The sequence below is a fragment of the Lagenorhynchus albirostris genome, chromosome 20 (genome assembly GCF_949774975.1).
Source record: "Lagenorhynchus albirostris chromosome 20, mLagAlb1.1, whole genome shotgun sequence".
Classification (NCBI taxonomy): Eukaryota; Metazoa; Chordata; class Mammalia; order Artiodactyla; family Delphinidae; genus Lagenorhynchus; species Lagenorhynchus albirostris.
This window is the reverse complement of record NC_083114.1, coordinates 34249497-34263701: the sequence shown is the minus strand read 5'-3', so window position 1 is coordinate 34263701 and position 14205 is coordinate 34249497. Positions and strand designations below refer to the sequence as shown.

The window sequence follows — 14205 nt, the reverse complement described above, 5'->3', positions numbered from 1 at the left end:
CATGTTATAGATACCATTTAGAAATAAATCGGTTATTTCATTTGCAACACTGTAAATGTTGCTTTTCAGCATTGTGTTTTATTACCTCTGAAACTACTTTTTCCCTTCACTTTTTTTCATGTTCTGTCAGGCTATTATATACATCAACCTACAGTAAAGGGATGCTGGGGTTTTTTTAAGTTAAATATGTAGCTGCATTAAACAAATAGTATATGTGGGTGTATTGTTTCTTGAATATTTTTGTTCTTTACTGTGCACTGTTTTCTTAATTTCTGTTTTCAATTATATCTCTCACTTTTAAGTCACCTATTCAATAAGCAAGAAAAGATATTGGCAAAGTTGAAAACATTTGGAATAAATTCAAAGGCACTAATACAGTGTTCTATAGAAGCTTTTTGCATTACTTGTGTTTATGAGAAATGTAAGCTCTTATCCCAAGCTTAAAATTTATGAGAAAGATTAACTTCCAGACACTCTTACCCTGTCAGAGGAGAAATGTAAGAATACAGGAAAACATGGCATTTGGAATCATTCATATCTTATTCAGAAATTGAAATTATTCTCCCTCCTTTTGGTCTTATTTGAGAGGCGGGGCTGTGAAGATTTTTTTTTTTTTTTTAACTTTACTGGCCTCACCTCAGTGCAGTGATTCTTCAGCTGCAGGGAGGAACATCATTTCTTAAAACTTTTCTGAAACTCTGAAAACTGTTTAACATTTGGCTAAGAAGTCCTCCTTGCTTCTCAGGAGGTGGACACAAAAGTTTTACTCCTGTTTTAGAAGACAAGAAACGGAGACACCCATTCTGAAGGAAAATAATGGGGGGGCAGTCCAGGTGAATTTAGAGATTCTGCCCACTGTCATTGTCGGATCAGCCAGCCCAGCCCCAAGCTAATGGCACCTGCACTGTCCAGTGGGCCTCTTGCCTTTGTTTAAGTCTCTCACATTCCAGGAAAGTGAAGGAAAGCAAGATAAAGCAGGAACTTCTCTTTCTGCTTCCCCAGAGACAGTGCTGGGGTGCTTTCCCATTCCTGAAGCAGGGAAATCATCTTCCTCTTTGCCCTCCTAATCTCAGATGAAAGGGATGGAGTACACTATATAGGAGCTTTCATCTCCTCTTTTGTTTAGGTTCTATTTTGGCCTCTCCCCAGGATGTAACTGGGACAGGAGGAGAAGCAGGGGAAGGTCAGAGTTTTACACAGAGTTTAGGTAAAACCTCTAGAAAGAGGGTATTTCTCCCCAACCTCTTCTACCAGCATCCTAACCATCTGCTTATCTGTCTAGCGAGGACCCTTGGAGGGCTGCCAAAATGATCAAGGGCTACATGCAGCAACATAACATCCCCCAGAGGGAGGTGGTCGATGTCACCGGCCTGAACCAGTCACACCTCTCCCAGCATCTCAACAAGGGCACCCCTATGAAGACCCAGAAGCGCGCCGCCCTGTACACCTGGTACGTCCGAAAGCAACGGGAGATCCTCCGACGTAAGTGCTTTCATCCTGCCTCTGCCTCAACCAGGAGTGACCTTTGCCCTAACTCTGACCCCTGTGGAATGCCTCAGTTTCCTCTTCATCAACAAGGTCTGCGTAGCGCTTGGCAAATATAAGGAAGCTGGCATGTGGATTTGGCCTTCAGCGCTGCTGTACAATGGGTCGACTTATATCATTTTCTTCTCCCACGATCCCCTAGTACCCAGCCAGTTGCTTTGACAAGCCCTTCAGTGTGTGCAGTGCACCTTGAATATTTTGGTCCCTGCTTCCAACATCTTTCTCCTTGAAACCGAGTAGGTAACAGTGGAGTATCGTCCCCAAAGTAAGCCAAGCATCTCCCCTTGATACATGACCATGGGTCAGTTTCCAAGGAAGACATTTAGTAGCAATCAATAACATTGATCACTATTATCGTTATTTTCCTCCTCTCTGAAAAGAGTATAAAAATTAGAAGGCATTTGTATATATAGATATATTCAGAACCCGGTCCTGTTATTTGGGGGGGTTGGGTAGGGGGGTGCAAGTGAGTTCTGAAGCAACTTAAGATGCTTGCTCACATTTACCAAAATCGGTGGAGTTTTGAGACCCCCAGCCGGTGAGCCTATCGGACGGAGGAAGAAGTTGCTCCTGGCTAAAGCAGGACACACTAAAAGCATCTGCATTTGCAACTCTGACCCATGAATTCTTGTCATTCCCATTGTCATTCCCCAATTTCCTTTTTGTCCCAAGATTTCTTCTACCCAATAACACAAAGATTTTTGTTTTGAAGTCTAGGGAAGTTTGAACTGCCTTTCAATGATAAGAGTATCAGTGACCTACTGTTTTTACTTTAGGAAGGTATACTTTTACATTACACTTTGATTATTTTGATCCAGCCCTTTTTCTAGGAAAAATTTATTTGCGCTTTCACTCCTCCCACACACTATCCTCTGGGCGGTGGGCTTCTCTGTCGAGATATGAGTTTCTACCACTTTCTGGGCTGGGTTTTTCCCCTCTCACTGGAGGGCTACTTTTTAAAATCACTCTTGTTTTCTGTCACACACTGACCTGAAGTGATTGTTTCAGTATTTATTGTCTCAATGTCTGTGGGCTGGAAAGGACTTCAAGGTGGAGGGAAAGGGTTTAAGGGTTCATCTCTTATTGTCGCGGTTTGCTCTTTTGTTGGAACCATTAGATGGGTAGGTTAGAAGCAAAGTGAGAGCTCTTTGCTACTGAGGGGAAGAGGCCCCTTTTAAACTCTGGGGTGATCCACCATCCATGGTGACTAGGTCTTTAAGGATTTGTGTGTCTGACATGAAGCAACTCCCTGTAATTCCTGGAAAGCCTAAGAAAAATTTTTCAGGAGCCATAGTCTCCAAAGGCCAGAGAACCCTTGGGACATGGCCTCACTCCAATACAAGCCTCAGGCAGCATCTCCAGTTTGAGCTTCCTCTCTGCGTGCCATGGGATTTCCCTCAGAAAGGAGGAGGACAGCCGGAAGCTTCTAAAGAGACAAAAGTCCCCAAAAGTTTCTCAAGATGCTTGAGAATGACATTTTGCAAAAATGTATGACAGTCTCTGCAAAGGATTTTAAAATTATTATTATTGTTTAAAGTCCCATGAGACATAAAGCTTACGAAGCATCCCTTCATTCTGTAAATATTATATGAGCACCTATGAGGTGCCAAGCACTTGCTGGGCTGCGAGATACACACGTCCTTTTCTCCAGGGATTTACAAGCTAATGAGGGAGATGAGATGTTTGAAAAAATAATGACAGCTGCTTTCTAAGCGTTGTTATAAAAGTATACACAAGGGGCAGCAGAGGAATTGCTAAATTGCCTAGAGACATCACGGAGGGCTTCCTAGAGGAGGCGACATTTCAACCAATTCTTAAAGGATGAATATAAGACATGCACGCCTGGGATAAAATATAGGAAGTGAGATGAATAAAAGAGGGACACAAGTGAACGTGGCAAGTGGTGAGAGTGGGGAAGATAAAAAAAGATGACACGTGATAAATTTTCTTGAGAAACTAAAAATAATAAATGGTAGTATTCATGAACCCATCTATGCAGATAGAAACTCCTTGTCCAGGCTGGCTCCTGAGCCTGTAAAGAGATTGCCAAAGCCAACTGCTTCAAGTTAATTTTTATGGGCAATGAACATTTTCTGTGCCCCTCCCCCAGTTAATCTGGAAGGAAGTCGGGGAGAGTTGGTGGTGGATGGAGGAGTCTAGGAGTCTAGTTCTTCAAAACAGGCAGCCAGCAGCCAGAGGCAGCCCCCACAGCGTGGGCAACTGCGGGCATGTCTCGCACCCACCACAGGCGGAACTTCAGGAGTCAGTTCAGTTACCTCCACCCAAGGCCGATTGGAAGGTTTTGTGGGTGTGTTGTTTGGGTTTTGTTTCAAGCGAGAGGCGATGCAATGGTTATGAGTTTAGCGTCTACAGGTTGGGTTCACGTCCTGGCTCCCGCCCCAAGCCCATGAAACTTTAACTGGCCTGAATCTTAATTTCTTCATCTGTAAAATGGGGATAACAATACTTCTTGCACAGAGAGGTGTGAGAATTAGATGAAGGGATACATTTGGAGGATTTTGTATAATACCTCACTGTAGAAATGGTTCAGTAAATGTTCCCTGTGATGACATCTGTTCACATCCAATGAGGAACCTCATACTGATCCTGGGCCCTTGGGATCACCCATACTGGCTTTGGCTATTATTCATGGTAACTCCACAGGGCCACAGGGAGGAGAGGAGTCACTGAGACAGACACCCACTGAGCAGGGGACTTCCTTCTCCCACTAGGATCCTCCCCAGAGTCACTGTACTTAGATGGCTGCTATGAAGACCAAATAATACAGGACGTGTAAAAGCACTTTGAAAAGTGTAACTTCCGTCGGAACTTGGGTGATCGTCATTATCATCGCCGTTATCCTGACCAGGGGCAGATGTTCTAAAAGACTATTTAGTGCCCGTAGGTCTTCACCCAGTCCCATTCCACAGGCAGGAAAGCTGAGGGACCAGGAATTAAGGAACTTGGTTGGGGCCCTACATTATTTCATTGAGTCAGTAACTTCCTGCCAGTAAATTTGGCAGAGACATTCTCAGGTATCTAAAGGGATTGTTGGGAACCAGTGAAAACAGAGCCCTAAGTGGCCTGAGAATCATCCAAAGTGGGCGGGGCCCAAATCAAAGGTCCCAGTGACACGTTCAGTCCATCTACCTGGGAGACAGCTCGTTAACTTGGCCGACCGGCAACTGGTTAAACAAAGGCCAACACCACCTGCGTCTGGGGTACAGGCTTGTTAGGGGCCCACTGCTCCTTGTGATGGACCAAAATGGAAGCGGATCCTTAGATGGTAGTAAGTTTCGCATTGCTGGAGCTGGATGGGCTGGAAGGCCACGTGGTAGGGTGTTGTGGATGGGATTCAAGCACTAAGTAGTGGCCTGACTTTGGACCTTGAGGATTTTCTGAGACCTGTGAGGATGACTCCAGGAAACAAGAAAGAAAAACATCAAGGTCCAGAACCCAGGGACCAGGAGTTAGGAGATGAATCTGTTACGTGTCCTTGTTCAGCAGGGTCCTTGGCCTCTATGCTTGTTCATCTGTAAAATGGAATTAATCACCCTGATGAACCCTTTTTCACGCACATGTGAGGAAGAGGACAACGAGGCTACCTCTTCCATGAGTAAATATCAAATCTCATTGCAACCATAAAGGCTAGGAAATCACCACCAGGCAAACTGCCATCTTCCATTCATTCATTCAACCAAAATATATTGAGGGTCACAGTGTGCCTGGGTCCTGGGAATTGGACTGACAAGGGACATCATGCCATCTATATTTACCCTTCTCCAACTCATTAAATGCCACTCCCAGGAAGGTCCTGTGTTTGCTATCTCCTGCATTTCCCATCTTTCAAATGTGAGGGCAGGTCTGTAAGACCTTTCCCTCTTGGGCTGTTTCCCTCCTAAATGGACCCCTGGACACACACACACACACACACACACACACACACACACACACACACACACACACACACCATTGCCTCCGAAATGATCTGAGCTCTAAAGAGCTTCTTCTCTTTCCAATACAAAGTTCCAGTTATATTTATTTCAAAGCAGTAGTCAAAAGATTTGGGGTTTGGGGTTTTTCAAAGAGCATAACATTATAATGTTGATCCCTAGGAATTACGAGGAGAGCGGTGGGGGGAGCTATTTTCAGCCTCTAAACACTTTGTCTAAGTGCAGATTGTACTTTTGAGCATTTTTTCCCCTAGACCCGAGACTTGATGGAGTTCATCTCCTTGACATCAAAACACAAGAGTTCAGGATTCAGAGTGTTGCTTCATGTCTGAGAGCCAGTGAGCCAATGAAATAATAATAATAATAAATTGTCCTGCAAACAATGGTCGGCCACGTTTGAGCTCCTCCAAAGAAAGGAAAGGGGTGGCTTTGGTGGGGCCATCAGAAGTGGGCAGTGAGGGGCCTGAGCCGAGCCTACCCCCTGCGCCCCCATCCGCAGTAACAGCAGGTCCCAAAGCTCAGGGGAGAGGAATAAAGGTGTTTGTTTCCGTTGGTCTATCTGTCTGTGTGTCTGCTGAGTGAAGGCTACAGACCCTATCAAATCTACTCCTTTCTCTTTTCAGAATTCAACCAGACAGTCCAGAGTTCTGGAAATTTGACAGACAAAAGCAGTCAGGATCAGCTGCTGTTTCTCTTTCCAGAGTTCAGTCAACAGAGCCAGGGGCCTGGGCAGTCCGATGATGCCTGCTCTGAGCCCACCAACAAGAAGATGCGTCGCAACCGGTTCAAATGGGGGCCCGCGTCCCAGCAAATCTTGTACCAGGCCTACGACCGGCAAAAGAACCCCAGCAAGGAAGAGAGGGAGGCCTTAGTGGAGGAGTGCAACAGGTAACACCACCAGAAGCTCACCCGAGCAGGCAGGCAAGCACATGGACCCGAGCTCCATCCCCTCAGTCCTGGAATGTTGAGACATTAGTTATCCAGATAAGGGGCCAAGTCACAGTTTCCCAAAGTGTGTTCCATGGAACCCTCATTTCAAGCCATTAATAAATCAGTTTGAGAAGCATCATTCTGCATACTTCCTCTTAGGGAGTTACGACATACATTAATATTTTAAAGGCTGCTCTGGGAAGTCCTGCAGTCAAGAAACCCACTTCACTTTGCTGAATTGGTTGTTAACCATGGGAGGTCTCTCTGTGGTATACCCCTATGAACTATTATCCCAGAGAATGCTGGAGAATGCTGGTCTAAAATATAATGCCAGTGAAGGGAGAATCATGTGTTTGACCTCCCTTACAGACCAGGGAAAAGCTATCCCTTAGCCACAGACTGGCTTTGGCCTTGACCAAATGTTACACACATTGGTTCAAAGGAAACTTAGCAGGAGAGCAAGAATTACTCAGATCTTCCCTCCACTCTGCCCACACTGATTAGAATCCTTTTCGTAGAGTTCATTTGTTCTTAATGACATGGAATTTTAAAGAAAACTATTAGAAATCCTCAAGATATCTTTTTGCTTCATTCCTGCCCCATCCGCCCTGACTCCAACCTTGACTTTTAAAAAATCTGCTCTTTGCTCTGGTTAAGACCTCTCTCTGGGCTGGACTGGCTCTGGCAGTGGGAGGATACAGCCAGGGAGGTCAGGCTGGGGAGTGGGGAGGCGAAACGATCCGCCCATACATGTCACAGTGTCCTCAGCTGTGCTCTGGCCCCCTGCTGATGAGAAGGACCCCCCAGTATCCACTGGTGTCTAAGAATCTCTCTCACGCCTGGCACTGGGGTTTCATCAGCAGTTGATAAAACTAGAGACCAGCCGTCTTTTGCATGGCTTCATTTATACCTCACCCAGCCTGCCCCTTGGAGGGGGTTCTGTTGTGTGAATAAGGAATCTCGCTTCCCTGGTACCTGTGTGGGATGTCCAAACCCCAGAAGACCAGGAGTCGTTCCAGGGTGCTTTGGAAGGGCTTAGACAGAGCCGGGAGCTTGCCTTTTGTAGGGTGGGAAGAATAACCACATCAGGAGGAGTCAGGAGGCCCACCTGGACCTTCTCCCTGAGCTGCCTGCCCCACGGCTTCCTCTCTTTTTCGGGAGCCACACCAGAGGCTGCACCCCTGACTCCCGGGGCAGCGAGCCTGCTCCATACCTGTGTTCCGCCCCACTCCTGCCGTCTCATCAGATAACTACACGGGCTGGCCTTTTCTCAGGACAGGCTTTCCCCCACTCTATCCGTGGCCTCTTTGCCCTCTTTGCCAAGGCCCCCCCGTGATTGTGCGTCTGGGGCAAGACGCCGGCGGGCCGGCCCCGGGCCACCCTTGCTCACCACCTCCCCTCCCTCCTGTTCTCAGGGCGGAATGTTTGCAGCGGGGTGTCTCCCCCTCCAAGGCCCACGGCCTGGGCTCCAACCTGGTCACTGAGGTCCGCGTCTACAACTGGTTCGCAAACCGCAGGAAGGAGGAGGCATTCCGGCAGAAGCTGGCCATGGACGCCTACAGCTCCAGCCAGACGCACGGCCTGAACCCGCTGCTCTCCCACGGCTCCCCGCCCCACCAGCCCAGCACCTCCCCTCCCAACAAGCTGCCAGGTAAGCCGGGCCCCAACGCCTCGGCGACCAGACCCTCCAGCTTCTCCCCACGGCTCTCAGGGTGTCTCAGAGGAGGCAGTGCTTTTGGATGGTCCTAGGGCTGGCCTCCTCCTGCTGCTGGAATATTCTTGTGAGAAGAGCGTGTGGCTCTAGTTGGGTTTGCTCTAACTCCTCGCTTGGCCTCCGGGGAGCCCTCCGCCCGCCTCGTTCTTCTGCAGGCTCCTCTCTCCTGCCCTTGCGGCTGCTGACTCAGCGGGTCAGGGCCGCCACCGGATGAGACGGAGCAGGCTGCCTCGCGGGTGTGCCCGGTCCACGCCGCAGGCAGAGGGGTCGCCCCTCCGCCCCATCCAGGTGCACCCCCAGGGCTCTGTGCAGCTGCAGCGGGAGGAGCCCAGGGCCCTCTGGGGAAGGGTCACTCTGCTTGCTGGCGTCTGTGCTCCGCAGAGTTAGGGCGGGGCGGGTCACTTGAAATCTTGGCGGCGATGAGTTGGCCAAAATTGGTTGAGTACCTGTGTGTGCTGCCGTGTGCCAGGCCCCCGGCCGGGATTAGGTGCCTCTGCTCTGGGCTGTGGGCTTGTCAGGATGGAATCCTACACCTTCCTGGTGGGAAAGCACCCCCCTAGGCTGAGGGCTGCCTCGGGCATAGGCTGGGGATGGGATGAGTACGTCTTCGCCTGGGGCTTCGTCCTCCCAGGAAAGCTGGCTTCCCGGAGTGGATGTGTGTACTGAGGTCAGTTTGGTGCCTGTGTAGACAGACCGCGGCACAGCCTGCTGCCTGCTCTGGGGAAGGGTTTGCAGAAGGAGAGCCGAGCACCATTTCTAACTCGGGGGACGGCTCTGAAACTGCTCGTCCCCTCGCCTGCTGGTTGCCCTTCTGATGGGAGAGGCCTGAGACCTGGGCGCTGACCTAAGTGCTGGGGGCACAGGCTCAGAGCCAGCAGCTGGGCCGTCTCCAAGCATCTGTTCCACACTGCACCTCATCCGCCCAGCATGACCCCTTCAAGTGTCTCTGGGAGCCTGCTACTGTCCAGCGCGAAGCCTGGGGGGCCAGGGAGGGGAGCTTCTCTGGGTCCCATTGCCACGGAAGGGGCGGGCTCAGCCACATGAGAAGAAAGTTGGGGTTACTCTTGAGAGGGAGACAAACCTCCAGATGAACGCTGGCCTGACACTGGCAAAGTAACTACCCCTGTGCAGTAGTAATCCCTGGATCTGGAGCGGGGAGCTCCCGGGGGGCGTGGCTGGGGTTAGGGGCGTTACTGAGAAGACAATGGCTATTGTGCTGGGACCTGTGATCTCCACACCAAAGTCAGGGAGCCTGCAAGCCAAACAAAGGCACGGCAGCTTTCTGACAAGCTGGGGTTGTGGTGAGGTCACCAGGCGGTTGTTGGCTTAGGCATTCTGTATGGTGACAGGAGACCCAGAGAGGCGGGGCTGGAGGGGCTGGAGCAGGTACTAGGGACAGGGCAGGGGTCGGGCGGGAAACACGGCCCTGAGACACCACCGAGCCCTCTGAGGAGGCGTATCCCACTGGAAGTGGATTCTCTAGGGTCCCCGGAAGTCGCAACCTTTTTATAAATCAGTGAATATTAGAACCGGGAGGAACTTGGAAGAAGGAAACTGAGGCCCAGAAAGAGGTAGTGACTTTGCAGAGTTCCACAGGGCGATGGTAGCAAAACAAGGGCTAGAACCCAGGCCTGCCGATTCCCACCCTGTACTTTCCCACAGCACAGACAGGCGCTGAGTCTGGGCACCACGTTGGTGATGAGTAAGACACGCACGCGTCTCTGCCCCTGGGGGCTTATGGTCTAGTTGGGAAGGCCTCCTGCTGCCGTAGAGTCCCTAGAACTGGCTGGGGATCAAGGTTATCTTTGGGGAGTTTGTGCGTCTTTCTAGCTATTTATGGAGCAATAATTATGGGCCACTGTGTATTTTCAGTGGCTACCTTCCCTTCTCCCTTAATTTTCATTCAGGGTTCATCAAAATAGTCCAGGGACTGATTCTCTGGACTTAGTTTTGAATCCTGATTCTAACCTGGTTCTAATTCCCATAACTGCAGTGTGGTCAATTCACATAACTTCTCTGAGTCTGAGTTTCCTGTCTGTAAAATGGAGATATAGTACCTACCTCATAGGGGCCATGTGAGAATTAAACGAGAGAGTGTGTAAACACCATCTTTCCCAATAAACCATAACTACTATTATCATTATTATTATCACAGAAGGCTAAACAAGCGGCAGTGGAAAGAGTGACGGGCAGTAGAAATCTATTTCCTTTTCAATTTCATACACGGGCGTTGTTCCTAAGAGGCAGTGAGGTGTGTTCTGGGGCTGGGGTGCAAATGCTGGGATCAGGCCCTGGCCCCCTCGCAGACTGCTGGTGGAGGCAGCACATGGGTTGTGACAGGCTCCTAGGGAGTGCACCCAGGGCCAGCCTGACGGCAGGGAAGGTTTGATCTGAACTTCTCACGATATATTTCCCATCACGGTCCCTACAACCAAGGTATGGTCTCTACCCAAGCCCCAAACCTACCTGGATGCAGAAAAGGGCTCTGTGGTGGCCGAGGAGAAACCAACAGCCCGAGTCAGCACTAGCAGCCCCTAAGGCTGAGCTGGGGAGATGAGGTCCCCACCCCCTCCCCACTTTCCCCTCCAAACACCAGTCTCTGAGCCAGGAGGACAGGAGGCACCTTTGAGACAAATCTTTCCCTTGACCCCTCTTCCTGGAGAGGAGAGCATCCCTTCTGTACCTGAGCCCCTTCCCTCCCAGCCACGCTTACGGTGCTGTGGCCCACTTGCCCACGGTGACCACAGTGTGACCCTGGTCCTGGAATGTCCAGCACAATAGGAGTGGCAGAAGGAGCCCTTTGCCTCTGTCAGCAGAGGCTGATTGGTTACAAGGTGCCCTACAAACACACGGTCAGCAGAATCAGCTGTTTTCAGCGTCGCCCCTCCCGCCTTTACAATCACACGCCAGCATGCAGCCCTGGGTTGTCATGGCTTTGTCTTCCTCATGCATGCTTAATTGACAATTAAGTTGAGTCTTTGAACCAGCCTGGCTGCCTCTGATGGGGCTTCATCTTTCCAGTGAGTGTCACAGGGGCACCCTTTGTTTGCTCTTCTTGGGGGCCTGGAGTTACTGTAGCAGGCTGCGGGCAGCCATTTATCTTCAGCCGGGAAGGCCTTTATCTGCACCCCCCATCCCAGCTCTCGCCAGCAGGAGCTGTCCCTGGTTATAGGCCCTGTGACAGCCTATTCTGAGGCCATTGAGCAGGCCCGGAGTGATGGCCCCGACCTCCATTCTGGAGCGGAATCAAGAGAAAGGCCCCCCAAAGGTCAGAGAGCAGGGCTGTGGCCAGGAAGCAGACTGGTTGGAGACTGGTGCCTGTATTGATCAGCCCGAGGAGGAGGAAGTTGGCATGGGATGGAAGCTGGGCTAGCCTTGGCCCAAGCCCTGGGATTGGCTGCACGATCTGCGGTGGCCTTGCGTACTGTCCCCTTTGCTCCAGTCTGTGGCAAACTCGCCTGGTCGCCTCCAGCAAACTCACCTGGCCACCTTGTGACAGCAAGAGAGGGCCAGAGGTCTTCATCAGCCTTCATTCACCCCACACCTAATGTCCTCCCTCTTGTATCATCTTTCGAGAAGGAGGTAGAGGCTCATTCTCCTAGTAAGAAAGTGAGGCCCAGAGGCGAGAACAAGCCCTACCAGGATAACCTTTGGATGTCCTGAGCCACGCAGCCTCTTTACCCAAGAAGAGGAGACGTTTATTTCTGTGGCTGCTTTCTCCTCACTCCCTTCAAATTCTACTGCTGCCTCTCCAAGCCCAGGAGCTGTGATTGCCCCCATGGTCAGATCAGAGCTTGAGGACCTGAGAATCCAGCCTCCTGCCTCCCCCCGAACCCCTCTTACATCTCCTCCTAACTTGCCTGCAGAAATCTAACCCTGGGTCTTAGACAAACCAGACTCTGGGCCAGGATATCATGTGGTCGCTGTGGTTTTCCTTGACACTGAAATCTGCAGAACCCAAGGAACTCTCAAAAGTGCCCAGTGGCGGGGTCGTGAGTAAATCTGAATAATGAGAACAGCTAGTGCTGATCGAGCGCTTCCTGGGTACCAGGCCCTGGGCTGAGTGCATGCATCATCTTATTTAATCCTCACAACTTTGTAGGGTAGACACCATCCATAACCTTACCCCTTATTTTACAATCAAGGAAGGTGAGATATTTCGTATGTCAGTAATTTGCCCAAGTTCATATACTTTGTAAGTGGCAGAGACAGGTTTTGAGCTGTTACACACTGACTTTCACTTTGCTTTATGCAGATGCCAAGGACTTTCAGGCATGGAAATCAACACACACACACACACACACACACACACACACACACACACACACTCCTCCCACAGTTCCTTCTTCTCCTATATTCTTACTGTTCCCCTCTGAATGACAAAGGGGCTTTGCGAGGTGGGTTAAGGGTGGGGTCTCCCAGTCTGGCTAGTTTGCTGCTTCCGCCTCCCTCTCAGCCTCCCCCCACCCCGCCACCAACTGTTGCCCCTGACCAAGGTGGATTCTGTGCCCTGCCCAGGGAAGAAATCAAAGCCCCCTCTTTCACAACCCCATCCCCATCTGGGTGGGGATTTGAACTGCCCTTGCAGTCGGCACCGTCTGGGGCACTAAATGCCTTAACAACTTAATGGGGCTTCTGAGACAGTGCAGGCACCTCAGCTCACCTCTGGAGCCCCGCCCACTCCCTGGGCAGCAGACGAGTGGAGGGGGTTTATGAGGGCAGTTGTAAAAATATTCATCTCCGCAGCAAAGACCCCCACAGTAAATAAGCCCCATTGTCCCTAAGTAGTAGATTCTTTGAGTTCAGAAGAGAAACAGATCCTGCCTTGAGTCATCTGCTATTGTAGAAAACACACTTATACTGATGTGGAGTTCCGTGGCGGCCGCCACGGCTCCAATGTTCTCCTTGTAGGGACTTTATCTGACTGCCATTTTATCTGTTGAATTCGAAGTTCATTTTATCTTGCGGGTACCACCCCATCGGCTGCCACTAGATTGGGCAAGACAATCAGGATACTAATGAGCTTAAGAGGCCCAGCCTTCAGAGCATTCTGCTGGCAGCCTCCCCCTGATAGCGGACCAACCCTGGTCTGCATACAAAGAACCCCGGCTGCCCGGGCTGGTGGGACTCCAGCCTCCTCACAAAGGGGCAAGGAGATACCGGTGTTCTATCACTGAAGGCAGCCCTACCTGCGTGCCTAATCCCCTGAAGGACCCTTAGAGAATTCAAGGACTCCTTGATGCCTCCTGTCCGATCCGAGGAGGAAGGAAGCTGCCCGCAAGCACATTGCCCCAGCCCGTGGGAGAAGTGTCCTTGGAGTCTGTTTGTTGAAGGTTTGATGGAAACTGACAAGAACTGGGAGAGAATTAAGCAGAGGGAGAGAGGCAGAGAGCTATGCAAGGGTCTATGAAGCTAACTGCTGGCCGGGAAGCCACAAGATCAAACACAAACGGGGAGAGGGGAAAAAAATATGTATATATGAAACATAAAAATAAATATATATGAAACATATATATATATGAAACCTAGCCCCAAAATAAAGTCAAATACATTCAATCCTGGTTATCATCCTAGCTGTGCATAAGAACTGTAGTACAGGGGATGGCAAACTTTCTGTAAAGAGCTAGATAGTGACTATTTTAGGCTTTTCAGGCCATACTGTCTCAGTCGCAGCTACTCAGCTCTGCCTTTGGAGAACACACCAGCCATGGACCGTATGTGAACGAATGCACATGGCTGTCTTCTAGTAAACTTCATTGATGGGGATTGAAATTTGAATTTCCTATGATTTTTGCATATCACAAAATATTCTTTTTTTATTTTTAAAAACTATTTAAAAATGTGAAAACCATTCTGAGCTCGTGGGTCATACAAAAACAGGCTGCTTGGCCTGCAGATCACGGTTTGCTGACCCGTGCTCTAGGACAACGGTTCCTAAATCTCGCCACGTCTTAGAATCAACTGGGAGACTTCCAAAAATCCCAGTGCCTGGGCTGTACCATAGATGCCTGACCGTCAACAATACCGACATTTAATATATGCTAAAGATACTCTGGAGAAATG

At 49.9% G+C, this 14205-nt stretch overlaps 1 protein-coding gene across 6 annotated transcripts in view; it reads left to right on the top strand.

The window, feature by feature from the left end:
• Positions 1-14205, top strand: part of HNF1B (HNF1 homeobox B) — a 92406-nt gene that overhangs the window by 3696 nt on the left and 74505 nt on the right. For all 6 annotated transcript variants that reach the window (XM_060135657.1, XM_060135656.1, XM_060135662.1 and 3 more), the window contains exons 2-4: positions 1283-1482; positions 6122-6386; positions 7844-8079. In XM_060135657.1, coding sequence (XP_059991640.1) covers positions 1283-1482; positions 6122-6386; positions 7844-8079 — 701 coding nt within the window. The remainder of the gene's footprint in view (positions 1-1282; positions 1483-6121; positions 6387-7843; positions 8080-14205) is intronic.